General features: G+C 39.3%; 1 protein-coding gene across 1 annotated transcript; it reads left to right on the forward strand.

The window, feature by feature from the left end:
- The first annotated feature begins 311 nt into the window (after positions 1 to 311).
- Positions 312 to 13,387, forward strand: LOC113052070 (arachidonate 12-lipoxygenase, 12S-type-like). The gene is made up of 15 exons (XM_026216359.1): positions 312 to 492; positions 1,554 to 1,691; positions 5,951 to 6,155; positions 6,261 to 6,342; positions 6,438 to 6,560; positions 6,712 to 6,815; positions 8,464 to 8,636; positions 8,725 to 8,868; positions 9,180 to 9,383; positions 9,552 to 9,638; positions 9,886 to 10,055; positions 10,174 to 10,295; positions 12,111 to 12,211; positions 12,679 to 12,849; positions 13,051 to 13,387. The coding sequence occupies exons 2-15, from the start codon at positions 1,554 to 1,556 to the stop codon at positions 13,228 to 13,230; spliced, it is 2,004 nt and encodes a 667-aa protein (XP_026072144.1). The 5' UTR covers positions 312 to 492; the 3' UTR covers positions 13,231 to 13,387.
- Positions 13,388 to 18,725: the final 5,338 nt, after the last annotated feature.

Raw genomic sequence — 18,725 nt, forward strand, 5'->3', positions numbered from 1 at the left:
CACAAATATCAGAATTCCGAGATCATCATTTGTTTGTTTATTACGTGTTACCAAAGTGTTTCTCTGTACTATCTCTTAGGGAAAAATGCATTAGCGAAGCCTATAAAGTTGATATACATCACTGTCTTTGATGCTTATTTTTTAGTCCATATATTTAACTTTGTGGCTTCTCTGTAAGCTAGTACGGTACTAACCACTTCCTTGAAGCGAATAGCAAAGAAAAAATGAATAAACAAATGAGGAGGTTGAAATATCAGCCAATAGAGGATCATGACAAGAGGTGGGAGAGGAAATGAGGTTTAAGGGTGTAGACCAGTAGAGACGGGACATTTCAAAGCAAATATCTGCCTTATTCAGTCAGTGAAACTAGAGGGTCTGAACAGCCAGTTTCTGACTGAAGGAAACTACAGTCAAGTGAGAAAAGAGGTGATAGAAACTACAGCAGAGGAGCATAACAGAAGATTTTCACCGCCACACACTTCCACAAAGGAGGTAACTTGTTGACTAACTATTCTTCAGATTCTTCTCTTAATTTATTGTACTGGAACATATTTAAGTAATCAATGGGTTTCTAATGTTCTCCGTTGATGTAAGATAAATCTATGTGTGTTTCCTCACTGTTAAAGACTCTATGAACCACTGTCATTTAGTATAACTAGTCTAGGTGTATTTTTAAGATATTTTAAGTCCTTCAAGGCATCTTTCCTGATGGTCAATTAATGACACTTCTGTCTGTGTCTAAGCTTTTGTGCTATGCATGTGTCTGTGCACTAAATATGCAAAACCGTTTTCTGTGCCCCTGTTACAGAGTGCAATGGCACATCAATGTTTTATTAACAAAACAAAAACAAAATATCTTGTGAAGCCAATCTGATATTGATCTAAAGTTTTTCTAGCTGGGTGGCTTTAGGTTAAAGATTACCATATTTGATTGATTTGACACCTTATTCACACCCTTTATATACAGAAAATGATAAAGATAAAGCCCAAGAAAACAAGACTGCAACAACTAATTAAAATCTTTACAGCATATTAATGTATTGTTAACATTTAAAGCTGTATTGTTTCACATTAATTTATGTATTATAAACGAACATAAATTAACACTGAACAATAGAATATTTGAAATTAATATTAACGAAGATTAAATTATGTAAAAATTGTTATGCATTAAGTAAAACTAAAGATTATTATAAAATGTTCCCTTCAACTTTTCTTTACTGTACCTTTATTTTCATAGTTTGAATTGTACTGTATTTGTATTGTTACAACAGTTGAAGCACACTAGATCCAATTGCGTTTAAGTGTCTAGCTGCACTTGAATCTTTCCATGTTCACTTCCACCATAAATTGCTCACTTTTGTAATCACTCAGTGCAGACACAAACTGATTGCATAATACTGTGAGGAAACAGACTTGCATCTGCTATAGCTCTCTGTTAGATATTTCATGTGACTGCGAAAATAATGAAGCATCTGAGACTGCTCTGTGATGATGACTGAAACAGTGAAAATATAATAGTACGATCAGCATTTGTATGTGTATGAGTGCAGATGGAGTACAAAGTGACAGTGGCCACGGGGACCTCCAAATATTCGGGAACAAATAACTATATATACTTGACTCTGGTTGGAGAGAGAGGAGAGAGTGAGAGAACCGTGCTGGACAATCCAGGCCAATTCTTGTTGGCAGTGAGTATATATGCTTGTGTGCTTATGAAAACTGTTCAGTTTTTTAAATATATATATCTTTTTTTCTTCTGCCGAGTGCAGTAGAGTAGATCTTTTTTTTTTAATGTAAAAATATTTTAAATGGTATAAGTAAAGCATTTAACATCCTATTTTACAACAATCCCAATAACAGATGATCATAAAGTTATTGAAAATAATAACATTTCCAAAAAAAAAAAAAAAAATATATATATATATATATATATATATATATATATATTTTTTTTTTTTATATTATTATTATTATTTTAAGTAGAGACACCAATGTTAAAATCTATGATCATTCATCTTTTGTACACAAATTAAAATATTTTTGATGAAATCCAAGAGCTTTCTGACCCTCCATATACAGCAACGCGACTACCACGTTTAAAGTCCAGAAAGGTTGTAAGGACATCCTAAAAATAGTCCATGTGACATCACTTGGTTCAACCTTAATTTTATGAAGTTATGAGAATACTTTTTGTGTGCAAAGAAAACAAATATAAGAACTTTATTCAACAATTTCTTCTCTTCTGTGTCAGTCTTCAACATGCGTTCACTAAAATAATATCAGAATCAGAATCAGAATGAGCTTAATTGCCAGGTATCTTTACACATACGAGGAATTTGTTTTCGTGACAGAAGCTCCGCAGTACAACAGAATGACAGCGACAGAACATAAAACACATAATAAAAGAATAAAAAATACAAATAAGTAGATAGTGAATGACAATATACAAATGACAATTGTAGGCAGGTATATTACAAAATGCAGTTATGTATGTACATATATATTATGTGCAAAATTTAAGTGTATACTAAGTATGTGTGTTAGATAAATAAAGTGTATGTGTATATAAATATAAAGTGTAGTGTGTTCGCCGTTATTATCAGCTGTTCATAAGATGGATTGCCTGAGGGAAGAAACTGGTCCTGTTTCTGGTTGTTCTAGTGCTCAGTGCTCTGTAGCGTCGACCAGATGGCAACAGTTCAAAGAGGGAGTGTGCTGGATGTGAGGGGTCCAAAGTGATTTTGACAGCCCTTTTTCTCACTCTGGATAAGTACAGTTCTTGAATAGAAGGGAGGGTTGTACCGATGATTCGCTCAGCAGTCTGGACTACCCTCTGTAGTCTTCTGAGGTCAGATTTAGAAGCTGAGCTGAACCAGACAGTTTCTGAAGTGCAGATGATGGATTCAATGATGGCGGAGGAAGTACAACCTTTGCTGGGCCTTTTTCACAATGGAGTCAATGTGAATGTCCCACTTCAGGTCCTGAGAGATGGTGGTTCCCAGGAACCTGAATGACTCCACTGCAGTCACAGTGCTGTTCATGATGGTGAGTGGGGGGAGTGCAGGGGGGTTTCTCCTGAAGTCCATGATCATCTCCACTGTTTTGAGGGTGTTAAGCTCCAGGTTGTTGAGACTGCACCAGACAGCCAGCTCTTTTACCTCCTGTCTGTAAGCAGACTCGTCACCGTCCTGAATGAGGCCGATGAGTGTGGTGTCGTCTGCAAACTTCAGGAGCTTGACAGAGGGGTCCTTAGATGTGCAATCGTTGGTGTACAGGGAGAAGAGCAGTGGGTAGAGAACGCAGCCCTGGGGAGCTCCGGTGCTGATTGTCCGGGTGCTGGATGTGTATTTTCCCAGCCTCACTAGCTGCTGCCTGTCTGTCAGGAAGCTGTTGATCCACTGACAGATGGAGGTGGGCACGAAGAGATAATTTAGTTTGGGCAGGAGGAGGTTTGGGATGATCGTGTTGAAGGCCGAGCTGAAGTCCACAAACAGGATCCTCACATAAGTCCCCGGTCTGTCCAGGTGTTGCAGAACAGAATGCAGTCCAATGTTTACTGCATCGTCCACAGACCTGTTTGCTCTGTAGGCAAACTGAAGAGGATCCAGCAAGGGCCCAGTGATGTCCTTCAGGTGGCCCAGCACCAGTTTTTCAAATGACTTCATGACTACAGACGTTAGAGCCACAGGCCTGTAGTCATTTAGTCCTGTAATTTTGGGTTTCTTAGGGATGGGGATGATGGTGGAACGTTTGAAGCATGAAGGGACTTCGCACAGCTCCAGCGATCTGTTGAAGATCTGTGTGAAGATGGGGGCCAGCTGGTCAGCACAGGATTTCAGACAGGCTGGTGTAACACAATCTGGGCCTGGTGCTTTTTTCCTTTTCTGCTTCCAGAAGACCTGGCGCACCGCATCCTCGCTGATCTGAATTGCAGGTGCCCCACCTGAGAGGGGGGATGCAGGAGGTGTGAATGGTGAGAGTGCTTGATTGGAGAGGTGTTCAGGATGGGTTGCAGGAGCTGTTAATGGTGTGAACGGTTGTTTGGAGAGGCATTTGGTGCTGGTTGCAGGAGTTGTGAAGGGTGTGAATGGTTGTGTGGGGAGGCGTTCAGGTCAGGTGATGGGTGTTCTTTCAAACCTGCAGTAAAACTCGTTCAGATCGTCTGCCAGTCATTGATTCTCTACAGTGCTGGGGGGTGGTGTGTTGTAATTGGTGATCTTCTTTAGACTTTTCCACACTGATGCGGAGTCATTGGAAGTGAACTGAGTCCTTATTTTTTCAGAATAATTCCTCTTTTCCACTTTGATCTCCTTTTCCAATGTGTATTTAGCCTGTTTATACAAGACATTGTCCCCCTTCACGTAAGCATCTTCTTTGGCCTGACGGAGCTGTCTGAGTTTTGCAGTGAACCACGGTTTGTCATTATTGTAAATTAGTTGAGTCTTTGTAGGAATACACATATCCTCACAGAAACTGATATATGAGGTTACAGTCTCTGTGAGTTCGTCCAGATCGGTGGTAGCAGCTTCAAAAACACTCCAATCAGTGAAGTCAAAACAAGATTGTAAATCCTGCTCTGCTTCATTAGTCCATCTTTTTACAGTCCTTGATACAGGTTTAGCTGATTTTAGTTTCTGCCTGTAGGACGGTATAAGATGAACCAGAAGGTGATCAGAACGTCCCAAAGCTGCTCGTGGAACAGAGTGAAATGCATCCTTTATTGTGGTGTAACAGTGATCCAATATATTACTGTCTCTTGTGGGACAAGTAACATGCTGTCTGTATTTTGGCAGTTCACGGGACAGATTGGCTTTATTAAAGTCCCCAAGAATGATTAAAACAGAGTCCGGGTGTTGTTGTTCTGTGTCTGTAATCTGATCAGCGAGTTTCTGTAAAGCTGAGCTCACATGCGCTTGCGGAGGAATGTAAACACTGACCAGAATGAACGAGTGAAACTCCCGCGGCGAATAGAACGGCTTGCAGTTAATGAAGAGTGTTTCGAGATTTGAGCAGCACGTCTTCTTTAACACAGTTACATCTGTACACCACCGTTCACTGATGTAAAAGCATGTCCCGCCGCCGCGCGATTTCCCAGTTGATTCTGATTCGCGATCCGCTCTGAACAGCTGAAAGTCCAGCAGATGGAGCGCGCTGTCCGGTATGGTGTCATTCAGCCAGGTTTCCGTGAAACACAGAGCAGCAGAGTGTGTGAAATCCTTATTTGTCCGAGAAAGCAGAAGGAGTTCGTCCGTTTTGTTGGGTAGAGAGCGGAGATTTGCCAGATGGATGCTAGGCAACGGCGTTCGAAATCCACGCTTCCTGAGTCTGACGAGCGATCCCGCTCGCTTCCCCCATTTGCGCGTCCTGAAGCGCTTGATCAGCGCCGTCGCTCCTCCGATAACAACGTTCACTAAAACATCTGAATAATTGAAATCCGGAAAAACATCTTGTGGTGCGTTCTGCCGAATGTTCAGCAGTTCTTCCCTGGTGAAACTGATGGCAGGAATATAACTAAAGACAGGACAAACTAACAAAAACATATGCAGAGCTCGTCACGGAGGCAGCCATCCTGTATCGGCGCCAGTCGTCGTATGATGCATGTGTTATGGTACTCGTGGTACTTCTTGTAGCTTCATAAAATGAAGGTTGAATCACTGATGTCACATGGGCTATTTTAACAATTTCCTTACTACCATTTTGGCCCATGAAAGTAGTAGTTGCATTGCTGTCTATTGAGGGTCAGAAAGCTCTCGGATTTCATCAAAAATATCTTATAATTGTGTTCCAAAGATGAATGAAAGTCTTAGGGGTGGAACGACATGTGAATGAGTAATTAATGATCTAAATTTACAAAATGTGAAATGAGCATAATTAAATATACATTGCATGTTAATAATAATGAATTAAAGTATCTGAAATACCGAAATATATTCCCATGATTTTGTAGGTGGATGAGTACACTGTTAAAAGTTCTGCTGATTTGGGTCCCCTGATACTGGTGCGCCTGGAGAAGCAGAAGTTCTATGTGGAGGATAACTGGTTCTGCCGTTATGTGAAAGTCAGTATACCTGGAGAAAGACGCAGCTATAGTTTTCCCTGTTACCGTTGGCTAGTGGGAGATAAAGTGATAGTAGAGCTCAGAGAAGGCACAGGTCAGTTATATTGAACTGCACTTGCAGTAACAACTAAGCTTTAAGATCAAGATAAAAAAAAAGCATTAATAAAAAACACAACTCTGGTTCCTTTTTCTTTCATAGCCAAAAAGATCAGTGATGACACCTTGCCACTGGAGATATCTCACAGAACGACAGAGCTTCTGGAGAGGCAGAAAATATACAGGTCTTCATGTAGCTTGCTTACACTGAACTTATCATAGCGTTATAAAGAATCTACTTCTCACAAATCCCTGTTGAACTCTGTGTCTCATCTATCAGATGGCTTGCATGGGCCCCCGGCATTCCAAAATGCATTGATGCCAAGTCAGAGGCTGATCTCCCGCAGGACGCTCGCTTTGATAACGAAAAGCGCAGTGACTTTGAGGGATCCCTCCAGTATGCGTGAGTAAAAATGCAGGAGAGCTTTTGCTGTGCATGTGTGACTTGACATTTTAAGGTGCATAAACCTGTGTATTCCCCTATGTATCTATGTATAATTTAATTACTATTCCATTAATCTCACTAATTCACTTGTACATTGTATGCAACTCAGGCTTATGGAGCTCAATCTGAAAAACATGGTAATGATGATGCTCGCTTGGAAAGACATGGAAGACTTCAAGAAGATCTTCTGGACGCTAAAAAGTCCCATAGCTGGTAACAATCACTTCATATGTCCCTGATGTTTTCTTTCTTTCTTAGTTTAGTTACCAGAAAATATACATTTCATGTAATCACTTCATTCTCTGAAAGCTCTCTTCCCAGAAAATGCAATTATGTAACATGTTTATGTAACCCTTTAGCTATGTGTAGGAGACCTATATGACAAATTAATGGCATTTCACAATGTCATGTCAAAATTCCACATGTATTCCCACTCTTGAATAACAGATATTCACACTGCACTTAACCCTATATGATTTTTTTAAATCCTGGATAAAAGTCACTTACTGCCCTGAGTTAAGATACACTTCCAAAATGTTTAACTCTTAATTATGAAAGCTCACAATGTAGCTAACGTTGAAAAGCGGTTCTAAACAGTGTTGGTTTAGTTAACTTTGGAAATGTAATCGGTTACAGATTACAAGTTACCCTTTTAAAAATGTAATAAGTAGTGTAACTATTTCAGTTACTTTATTAAAGCAGGCAGGATTAACCTTACAGTAGTAGGCCTATTCAACACTGATTACTGTCAGACTTCTCAAAATCCTTCTACACTTGAATTAAGATTTAACATATAGAATAATTTAATTCTAAAGCACAGCCAACAAAAAAATAAGACTTTATCACAACTTTTTACTTTGAGATTGTTCTGAGGTTAAATAGATATAGTTTAATAGTTAATAGTTACACAAACCCAAATATAGGAAATATAAGAGATATCAAATAAGCATGTGCCCTGTTCTGTCCTAAAGTGTGTAAAAATATTCAGATGTAACCCCCTTTGTAATCTTTAACATTTTCATAAATAACTGTAATTAAACTAAACATTTTCTCTCAGTAACTATAACGGATAACAGTTACATTTATTTTGTAATTAAATTACATAGCTCTGTTACATGTATCTAGTTACTCCCCAAAACTGATGCTAAAGGAAGAAAATGTGAAGCAATTAGGTGCAAGCATATAAATATTTGAATCGGTTTAACAACAGAAACCAAAAATAAATTAAACAATTTATATATATATATATATATATATATATATATATATATATATATATATATATATATATATATATATATATTCTTTTTTTTTGAGTCGCATGAACTTCTAACACGCGCTCTTTATTTAATGTCAGAGAGAGAAAAAATGAGCAGCGCATTAGCCTATTTGGAGTAAAGAAAATACAGTTAATCGTTACGTATTGAACACATATTTAAAAGTATCATAGTGGACATTTCCACAAACAGAAAAGCAGTTATCAAAAGAGGAAGCGATGGTGTGTTTGTCGTGAGCTATTTTTTTGCTCAATTTTATTTACCTCATAAATATGCAAATCAGAATGTTATCCAGCATTTGCACAAGCAGTGCGTAGCACACGGCACGCATGGCACCTAAAAATATAGTGTTGAAACCTATTGCAGCTCTTTATCGATTGATTTTGTTTATTGGTTGGTTTTAAACTGATCATTACTGAATGAACCAACACGTTATAATATTTCAAATAAGATCAAGCATGGCCTTTATATTAGACCCCTTCTGCAACTGTGATGAGGCCAAACTCTTTCAGAAAAGTCACATACAGAAAGTTACCAATGTCATTAAATGAATAACAAGAATTGGTGATCAATATTCTGTTCAGAATACACAATGAATCACTGGAAAGAAGACAGTTTTTTTGGTTACCAGTTCCTCAACGGCTCAAACCCAAGAATGATTTCTAGGTGCAAGGAGCTGCCCTCAAACTTCCGTGTCACGGGAGATATGGTGCAGTCTTCTCTTATACCTACAACCACTTTGAAGGAAGAACTCAAGGTGAGATTTAAGGGTTTTATTTTCTTAAATACACTGGATTATTGGAACAGTGGCTCTTGATCATGTTTCTTTGTCTCTCCTACTAAAGAAAGGAAATATATTTCTGGTTGATCAAGCAATAATGGATGGGATTCCTGCCAATGTAATCAGAGACAAGGCACAGCACATAGCTGCCCCACTTTGCTTACTGTATGAACATCCTGAGAAAGGTCTAATTCCCATCGCCATACAGGTAAAACCTGCTGACTCACAGATACCTGGAAGCATAACAATCTAAGATGAATCTATAGCAGGTTTTCCAAATCTTACTGCAGCCTCCATTAGCCGAAAATATATTTATATTTATGTTTTTACCAAAAGGAAGATATTTTTTTTTTATAGAAATGCATTTGATTTGAAGACAAAACGCATCAAAACATGTGCAGATTATTATAATATTAATGTAATAATCATAGTAACATTACAGGAACCCTTCTAGAAATGAACTGTCAAACTGATGTACAAACTCAGAAATGTCTTGTTGTTCTTCTCCCTTCCTTTCAGCTCGAACAGAAACCTGATAAGGAAACACCCATATTTCTACCTAGCGATCCACCTCTGGCCTGGTTATTAGCAAAGATGTGGGTTCGTCACTCTGAGTTCCAGATCTTTCAGGTGTTATCACATCTGCTACGCACACACTTGGTGGCAGAAGTGTTCTGTGTGGCCACACTCCGACAGCTGCCTGCTGTTCACCCCATATATAAGGTTAGAGGAAGTCTACAAGGAAGTGCTTTTTAGGAAAGATACATTTGCTTGTTTCAAAGCATGTTAAGAGTTAGATAATCACAGATACATCAAAATCTAGTAATTCATTAAATTATCCAGCTATATTGTATGTTAAGGCTCCTCTTCACTTTTTCTTTCTCATTGCAGCTCTTGGCTCCACACCTGAGGTATACACTTGAGATTAACTGTCGTAGCAGATCACAGCTGATCTCCTCGGAGGGCATCTTCAAAAGGGTGAGCATCTGTACACACTGTAGTTTATGAAAGAATATGAACCATTCAGAGCAAAGCCTGCCAACACTAGACACTTTAAAAAATAATAATAATAATTTATTTTTTATCATTTTGGACATTTGGCACTAGATTTTTTGTGGACTGGGTTCTCATCACCCCTTGAAGCTAGCCAACCACTGACAACATAACTGTAGTGTATTTTTGATTCACTCAGTTGGTCATAAATGTGAAAAATTGTGTTTTTCAGGTGGTATCAACAGGTGGAGATGGACTCTTGATTCTGGCACAGAGGGGGTATAAAGTGTTAACCTATCGCTCCCTCCAGCCCAAATTTGACTTCATGGACAGAGGAGTTACTAAAATAAAAGACTATTTCTACAGGGACCATTCTATGATGCTGTGGGATGTCATTCAAAAGTAAATATAATAGGCATAATTCTTTCAGACATTTGAATGTGAATGAAGCAGTATATATAATTATAAAACTCTTTTACTATCAGACCTCAGACCTATTTACTTTAACACATGCTCTTAGTTTTGTTTCAGGAATAGTTTCCCTCTACTACAAGAGTGATCGGGAAGTTGAACAGGATTCAGAAATTCAGGCGTGGATTAATGACGTGGCTGTGGAGGGCTTTGTGGATCTGCCACATTTTGGTAAGATATGAATACATGACTGCATCACTGGACTCACAGATGTCCTGCAGTGGATGAAGAATGTAGAATCCTGTGCAATGTGTTTATTTAGGTTTGACAATATACAATACAGTTCGGACGTTTGTGGTCAGTACCATGTTTTTAAAATAAATTAATGCTGCATTCATTTGGGAGGGTGCATTAAATTTAACAAAATGTTATACATTTATTTCTGTTTCAAATAAATGCTTTACAGCTATCTATGTGTTGTGATTGGCCGAAAACCTCAAGCATGTTGCGGAAATGTTACGCCCCTCACCATACTGTGATGCCGTCTCCCTGCATGACCAGACAAAACCATTAAAACCCATTACAAACGAGGCATTTTTGCATCCAGTGGTGACATAATTACTGATTATATTGACTTATATTGTGTTTTTAAGTGTTGTGTTGCGCCTTGTAAACATAAAACCATGTTAGCATTTCAGATTAAATGACAAACAAGTGCTACTCTACAATGCTCAAAGCTCACGTTTGAATCCATCAGTGGAAAATTATTTTAAATATGAAAACATACTTACAGGTTGTGAGTCAGAACATTGTAGGTTCAGGAAACAGTCCTCCGTTAAATGCATTGCACAAACACAAATATTTGGGTTGAACTGTTGTAGAACAGTGTTGTAAATACAACTTAACCAATTATATCTAGTTGAACAACTCTTTTGGAAGGTCAAACAAAGTAGTTTTTCTTTCACAATGAAACACTCTACGTGTCTCTACAACAGGGATCTCCAAACGGCTCCCGGAGAGCTACCGTCCTGCAGAATTCAGTTCCAACCCTGCTCCAACACACCTGTCTGTAATTACTTTATTTTTGTGAACAATTGGGCGGTGACGGCATTATGCAAATCTTCCCACATTTGACACTTTATTCTTTGCAACTTTAGAGATCTTCTCTATTTACAAACAACTTGCAGCACTCCAAAGAGAAAAAAGAAAAACTTGAAATCGCATCATATGACCCTTTTAATCAAAGAATCAGATCTTTTTTTCTTGGTTTCTACAAAAATATTAAGCAGCCAGCACAGCTGTTTTCAAAATGTATAATACTTAAGTGTATTATGTAACACTGAAGATTAATGTTCACTGAAAATTCAACTTTGCCATCACAGGAAAGATTGATTTTGAAAATTGAAATTGCAATAATATTTCACAGTATTACCGTATTTTTGTATCAATTAAGTGCAGCATAAGAGACTAATTTGGTGTGAACAGGAGCCAACCCCAAACTTTTAGACTTTGATATCCCACAATCCTGTGCGTTCCATTCTGTGACAGTTAAGCCTAAAATAAAGATGGCGTCTGAAAGTTGAGGTCGGTGGTCAGTTTGTGTGTAAATGTATGTTTCTGAACAACGTTTTCCACTTTTTATGTAATTTCTAGCGAGGAATTAATAATGTAGTAACGAAATTATCCACTTAGTTATCACCAAAGCTCTCTATATTTTGCTGTTGATCATTAAACCGTTAGACTGCCTCAGAAGCATGTCTGAAATCCGTTTCATGAGGTGCCTTCTGGCAAAAACGCTGCATGCAAAGTCATTTCCAGATTAGACAACAAGGCAGCAAGTCACCTGCCTAAGTTTTCCGATGCAGCCTGTCAGGAAAAGGAAGCAATAAAGAACATGAAGGATAATACAGTGTCCCATGCGGTCACTAGGGGAATAAGCTTGCTCTCAGTCTGTGTCTCATCACCACAATGAAATAACATGAGCTAAATAAATGGGACTTGAAATTAGGAGTAAGCTGGGAGTAACTATTGTTTCTTGCATGTCAGGCCTAGCTAGTGAGCTGAAGACAAAAGAAGAACTCATCACACTGTTAAGCATGGTGATCTTTACCAGCACATCACAACATGCTGCCACCAATAATGGACAGGTAACCATCTACCGAACACAGGGGTGTCAAACGAAATTCCTTTAGGACTGGAGCCCTGTAGAGTTTTGTTCCAACCCCACTCAAAAACACATAGAATTAGCATGTAGTTTTCAGATGAGCCTGAAGGGCTTGATTAGTTGGATCAGGTGTGTTTAATTAGGGTTTAATTTAAACTCTGCAGGTTTCCAACCCTCCAGGAACTGATTTTGACACCCTTTTTACACCCTTTTATATACTTTTTATATACTATTCTACTGCATTGAATGCAGGTTACCAGAAATACATTTCCATTAATTTTCCAGGCCTGTAAATCAAACGTTTATAATTCCAAACCTATTATATTGAATGCAGGTTCCCAGAAGTACAATCATTTACATGAAGTGTGTTACCTAATGGTTAGAAATCAGTTTACAAGTCATTACATAGCTTTATTGTGTTCACCGTTGATCTTGGTCTCTGTACTGTAGTTTGATTGGTGTGCATGGGTACCCAATACACCCTGCACCATGCGGCGCCCTCCACCAACAGATAAGGATGCTGTCACCATGGACATGATCATGGACACACTCCCTGATATCAGCCAGTCCTGTATGCAAATGGCCATCACGTGGCTTTTGGGCAGAGCACAGCCAGATGCGGTGAGTCAATAGCACATCCTGTCACAACTTCTACATTATTTATGATCATATGAAGTACATTGCATATAATGTACATCCTTATTTTTAACATCAGACTACATCCATCCAAAATATGTTTATTTCCATTAAGTATTCAAATTAATACACCTTTATTAAAGTATCAGACTGATGACTTCAACACGTTTCCTCTCTCTTCTTCAGATTCCATTGGGCCAGTATGTGGAACAGTACTTTACCGAGCCTGCTGCTTTGAAAGTAATTGATCAGTTCAGAAAGGAGCTGAAAGAACTGGATAAGCATATAATAGCTCAGAATGAGGGACAAGAACTGCCTTACCTTTATCTGAGTCCAAGCCGCATAGAAAACAGCATCACCATTTAGAGAAAACTCTCATTCAATTTTTTAAATATATATTTTTGAAATTTTATTTCATAAGGCACTGTTTGGATGGTGCTGAACTGGTTTCTGTGGATTTTTACTAACCACCGTATTCTTTAATAAGTGTGGTAAGCTTTATAAATGCACTTCATATACTACATGTAAAGTCTGTTTCATTTTTTTCATATTGTTTTTTTAATACTATTTAAAAGCTTCAGTAGTTAAAGTTTTGAAAATCTCCAATTGTACATCTAAAAGATAGTCTCTAATTTTGGAACCATGTTAGCTGAGAGACAAGGTCTATACTGATCAATTCCTATGTTGACAAATTGCACAGGCAGTTTTATTTTCAGTCATTTATTGTGAAAACAGAACCAATGTGACCATGTGAAATTCCATGTACTTCTGTAGTCTGTATATTCTATAGATGTTAAGTATAAATAAAATCACAATTAAAACATTTATCAGCAGTGCTTGGTAGGACCACAGATCAATGGAACTGTGGAAGGTAAAGTAATAAGGTACCACATAATAATAATAATAATAATAATAATAATAATAATAATAATAATAATAATAATAATAATAATAATAATAATAATAATAATAATGGACATCTTAATTATCTACATTCATTCATGCATTATTACAAACACAACCAGGTAATTTAGAGGTAGAGTTATTCTCCAATCACTAGGTGGTACTAATGCACCAGATATTTCTTACGCTTGTTCAGGCGAACCTGACAAAATGACAAGAATCCTATGCCAACATAGAGTACTGCTGCAATGAAGCAATTGTATCCAACTTTGTTGTACAATGTATAGATGTTTTGCAGTGCTTCCCCCCTGAAATGAGAGAAGAGTATACAGTTTGAAAACAGCCTAAACACCTTTAACAGGACCGGACTACACTTATGGACAGACTGAAGGGGGAAAAAACAGTCAGAGCTTCTATCATGAAGTCTTGTGAATACACATGACATTTACTATGCTAGAAAAACATGATTTCCAGTTTAACTACATGAGTAAATGGCAAAAGGAACTGACTTGAAGTCTTCCTCTGTGAAAGGTACATCCTCCATGAGCACGGCTGATTTTGGCTTTTTTCCACCCATGACTTTTTAAGTAGTTTAAGGTGACTGGATAAGGATTTTCAATATCATTATTTTTTATAATGATAGGCCTCACAAAGAGAAATTTCTAGCTACAAAAATAAATAATTTAGCTTTAATTATATTGACTATACATTTCCATTACTTCCAGGCCTGTAAATCTATTTATTTGATATTTCTAAGTTTTCCAGGACAATGGGAACCGTGCATTATTGTTGAGATTATGTGTGAAGGCAATTTATTTATTATTACAGCTCCCCAAAAAAAGTAAGATATGCTTAGTGCATTTTAATGACATTTCAGCATGTACAAACCATGCATATAAAACACAAGAATAGTCACACAATAGAGAATATTTAATTTACCAGCATAATGACACCCCAAATGCTCAGGACCAGTCCACATGCTGCCAGTTTAGGACAGTGGTATCAAAAGTATTGACATTTATTACTCAAGTAGAAGTATAGATACTAGGGTTTAAAAATACTTTTGTAGAAGTTGAAGTATCAACTCAAGCTTTTTACTCAAGTAAAAGTGTAAAAGTACTGGTTTAAGAAACTACTTAAAGTATAAAATTAAAAGTAATGTAAGGGGGAAAAAATGCCATTAAGAACAAAAGCTTAGGCCAGACCACATGGGCCTATTGTGCACTACCCCACCACCTCAAAAATAATAAAAAAAAAAACATTTTTCTAAAGGCCATAATGACTATAATGTTATATTAAAATGTTCATGTTGAAAAATTTGGGATGCACTAGGCTACCTGTTTCAGCCGCATATATGCCCATTGAAAATGAACGCACTTTAGTACAATGCAAATACATTAAAAGACTAGAGATATGATGACTAGTTGCCAATAAGTATTGTTATGGTGCAAAAAGTCAAACTTCAGAGGCATGTCATCAATAACCTTTAATGGAATATAAATGTACATCCAAGCTTAGCTGCAGGAATCTGCAAGGGCAATGGACAAGAACATTGGTGCAGGCTTAGTAACAATTAGCTACTCTTGTATGGTTGTCTATTTACAGTAAACATTATAGTGCTGTCAAAATGAATGATTAATCCAAGTGATTCATCAAAAACTAAAAACTAAAAATAACTCATTATCCTGATACCTTCTTGATTGATAGCTTCTTGTATTCGGTACATTCGTCTGCTGTGTCCAGTGGGGTGGGGGGGTGGGGGGTTTTTGGGGGGATGACAAGTTCTACTACTTTTCTCTGTTTATGTCTATGAAGAATCACAAAGGTACTGGGTTACTCCGCCACGGTATCCCCGAAGCAATCTAAAATAGTCCGAATATAAACACTTATTATAGGTGATTCAGGACAAGCCAAAAACACGGTTTGGAAAATGGATTCATGGTGTACTCGCTTATTATATAGATTTTTCTACATTTTGAACACAACCAAAGTTACGGAACGCAGCTCTGATTGGTTATATTTTACCGGGAGCGATGGAGTTTCTGCAAATGGCAATAGGACCACTGGGAGGAGCCAGAGGAGCTTGATTTTTTTCACATATTATCTGTCTCATATTCTACTGTCAGGACATAATGACAGGTTTAATAAATATGTAAAAAATATTTTTACAGCACCTTTAATACAAAACCACACATAATGTCTCTACTGTATCTCTTTCACTCACTCTGATATTTAGTTAAGATGAGTGCTGTCTGTCACTGTCTTTAATCAGTTCTGTGAATTACTGTATGCTCAGTCTTTATAAAGTAGCAACAATGTCGTTTTCAAAATACAGTACTGTGCAAAATTCTTATGGAAAAGAAAAATTAGTATTTTCTATCACGGTTGAGGAATTCATTGACGATCCCTTGCACTGTGTGTGTGTATTTTATGAATGCATGTGTGTGTGTATGTGGTGTGTGTGTGTGTGTGTGTGTGTGTGGTCACTGATGATTCTCCGGGAAATCAGCGACAGGTGTTGGTCATTACCACTGTTTCCCTATACTCACCTCATGCGTCTTGTGTTTGTCAGATCATTGTTTTATGGATGTAACCTGTTGTGTTCCTGTCTCTTCGGCTCCTCGTGTCTCCTGGTTTGTCTCCGGCTGGAAGTTCGCCGTTGCAGTATATGTCTTCACTATTCACCAACACTGGATTCACCACTTCACGTCTGACCCTCAGATCGAGTTGTCCATGCAAGCCTGCGCTGCCTAGTCATCGTCATCATCAGAGATACTATCACATTCTGAAGGAACTGTGTTCTGCATTGGCATCTTCCAGCATTCCTGAGAACTGTGTCTGCTTCTCCATTATTCACTCTGAGACTGGTGCTATTCATCCTAATAAAAGGATCTATTTTACTTGCTATTGTCTCCTCTATCCTTACGTTACAGAACGATCTGACCATGCAGGGGGCAGCAAGCGGATCTGATGTCACTGAATACATTGCACACAACACAGCCCGTATGGAGCGGCAGGAGGAGAATCTCGCTGCAACCGGAAGAGCGGTGCAGGCATGGGTAGCGCAGGTGTCCGGGCTCACCCAGCAGGTCCAACAACTGACACAGCCCATTCCGCCCAACCCACCACCGATTTGCCCTGCATCCGTCCGTCAATACGAGCCGTATCTGCCGTCTACGGAGAGTTATTCAGGTGAGCCAAGTTATTGTAGAGCTTTTTTGACCAAGTGCTCAATGTTTTTTGCTCTCCAACCCCAGACATTTTGCACTGAAGATTCGAAGGTGGCTCTCGTGCTTACACTGATGTCCGGACGTGCGGCGCTATGGGGGACGTCGGTGAGGGAAAACCATCGATCCCGTTGTGACTCGTTCGCAGCACTCTCTGAGGAGATGAGAAGGGTGTTTGACCGGGCAGTGGCAGGCAGAGAGGCGGCTCGCCAGCTCGCAGACAAAGATCCGTCGCCGACTATTCCATAGAGTTTCGCACCCTCTCCGCAGAATGCCACTGGAACGAGGCGGCGCAATGGGACATCTTCTTGCATGGGCTGACTGACCGCATCCAACACGAGATTTATACCCTGGACCTGCCAAAGAAACTCGACGATCTGATCGAACTGGCCTTAAGAGTGGACACACGCCTGCATCGGTTGGAACAACACACTCGTACGACACAGAGGAGTTTTGGGATCTCCCCACTCAACGCTTATGAGGCGGTCAGCCCCGTCGACGATCATGAGTCCATGCAGGTGGTCCATGCGGCTCTCCCGGGAGGAGAGAGAGAGAAGGAGATCTGGAGGATTGTGTCTCTACTTTGGCGGATCTGGACATTTTCTCAATAATTGCCCAGTAAAAGAGCGGGCCCGGCAGTGAAGAAGAGGATTCTGTCGGGCGGGGTCTCCAACCAGAAAGCCTCTTCCCTCCTCCTGGTGAGACTGCAGTGGGCAACTCGGTCACATCACGATCATGCTCTTATCGACTTCAGGGCCGAAGGTAACTTTATGGACTGGTCATTTGCACAACAGCTTCAGATACCCACCATACCTCTCACTAACAAAATCTCAGCCAACACACTCAATGGTCAACAGTTACCCACAGTATCTCACACTACCAGTCTGATAACACTCATCACATCTGGCAATCATTCAGAAGAACTGTCATTTCTCTGCATGGACTCCCCTCAGGTTCCCATTGTCCTTGGCCACCCCTGGTTGGTGCTGCATAATCCCAGGGTGGACTAGGGACATAACTCGGTTTCTGCCTGGAGCACTGAGTGTTATTTGTCTTGTTTAGTGTCTGCTGGTTCGTCTCTGTCTTGTTCTGTCTTACAGGAAGAGCCAGTAAATTTGTCAAACGTGCCCGCCGAGTACCTCGACCTGAAGGAAGTGTTCAGTAAGTCCAGAGCTGCAAGTCTCTTCCTCTGCATCGTCCCTATGCCTGTGCTATAGATCTACTGCCAGGTACGTCTCCGCCTTAGGGCAAGTTATACTCTCTGTCTGTTCCTGAGAGGGAGGCCATGGAGAAATATATCCGGCATATCTGGCATCCGGATTCATCCGACCTTCCTCTTCTCCAGCGGGGGCTGGAATAACATCACGGTAAGGAATACATATCCTTTGCCGTTGATGTCTTCAGCCTTCGAGAGGTTGCAGGGAGCGTCGGTCTTCACAAAACTGGACTTACATAATGTTTATCATTTGGTCCGCATCAGGAAGGGGGATGAATGGAAGACCGTGTTTAACACCCCTAGGGGGCACTTTGAATACTTGGTTATGCCTTTCGGGCTCTCCAATAGCCCAGCGGTCTTCCAGGCACTCGTCAATGATGTGCTGAGAGACATGGTCAATCAGTTCATTTATGTCTACCTGGATGACATATTGAATTTTCTTCGTCTCTCCAGGAACACATTCAGCATGTCAGGCGAGTGCTTAAGAGGTTGCTAGAGAATGGGTTTTTTGTCAA

Source organism: Carassius auratus, chromosome 32 (genome assembly GCF_003368295.1).
Source record: "Carassius auratus strain Wakin chromosome 32, ASM336829v1, whole genome shotgun sequence".
Lineage (NCBI taxonomy): Eukaryota > Metazoa > Chordata > Actinopteri > Cypriniformes > Cyprinidae > Carassius > Carassius auratus.

Bases quoted from the DNA above. Each gene is read 5' to 3' on its own strand.
- LOC113052070 (XM_026216359.1), top strand. From the start codon at position 1,554: ATGGAGTACAAAGTGACAGTGGCCACGGGGACCTCCAAATATTCGGGA. The intron at 6,816-8,463 runs GTAACAATCACT...TATTCTGTTCAG, and splicing joins GCTAAAAAGTCCCATAGCTG to AATACACAATGAATCACTGG. The intron at 12,212-12,678 runs GTAACCATCTAC...TCTGTACTGTAG, and splicing joins CTGCCACCAATAATGGACAG to TTTGATTGGTGTGCATGGGT.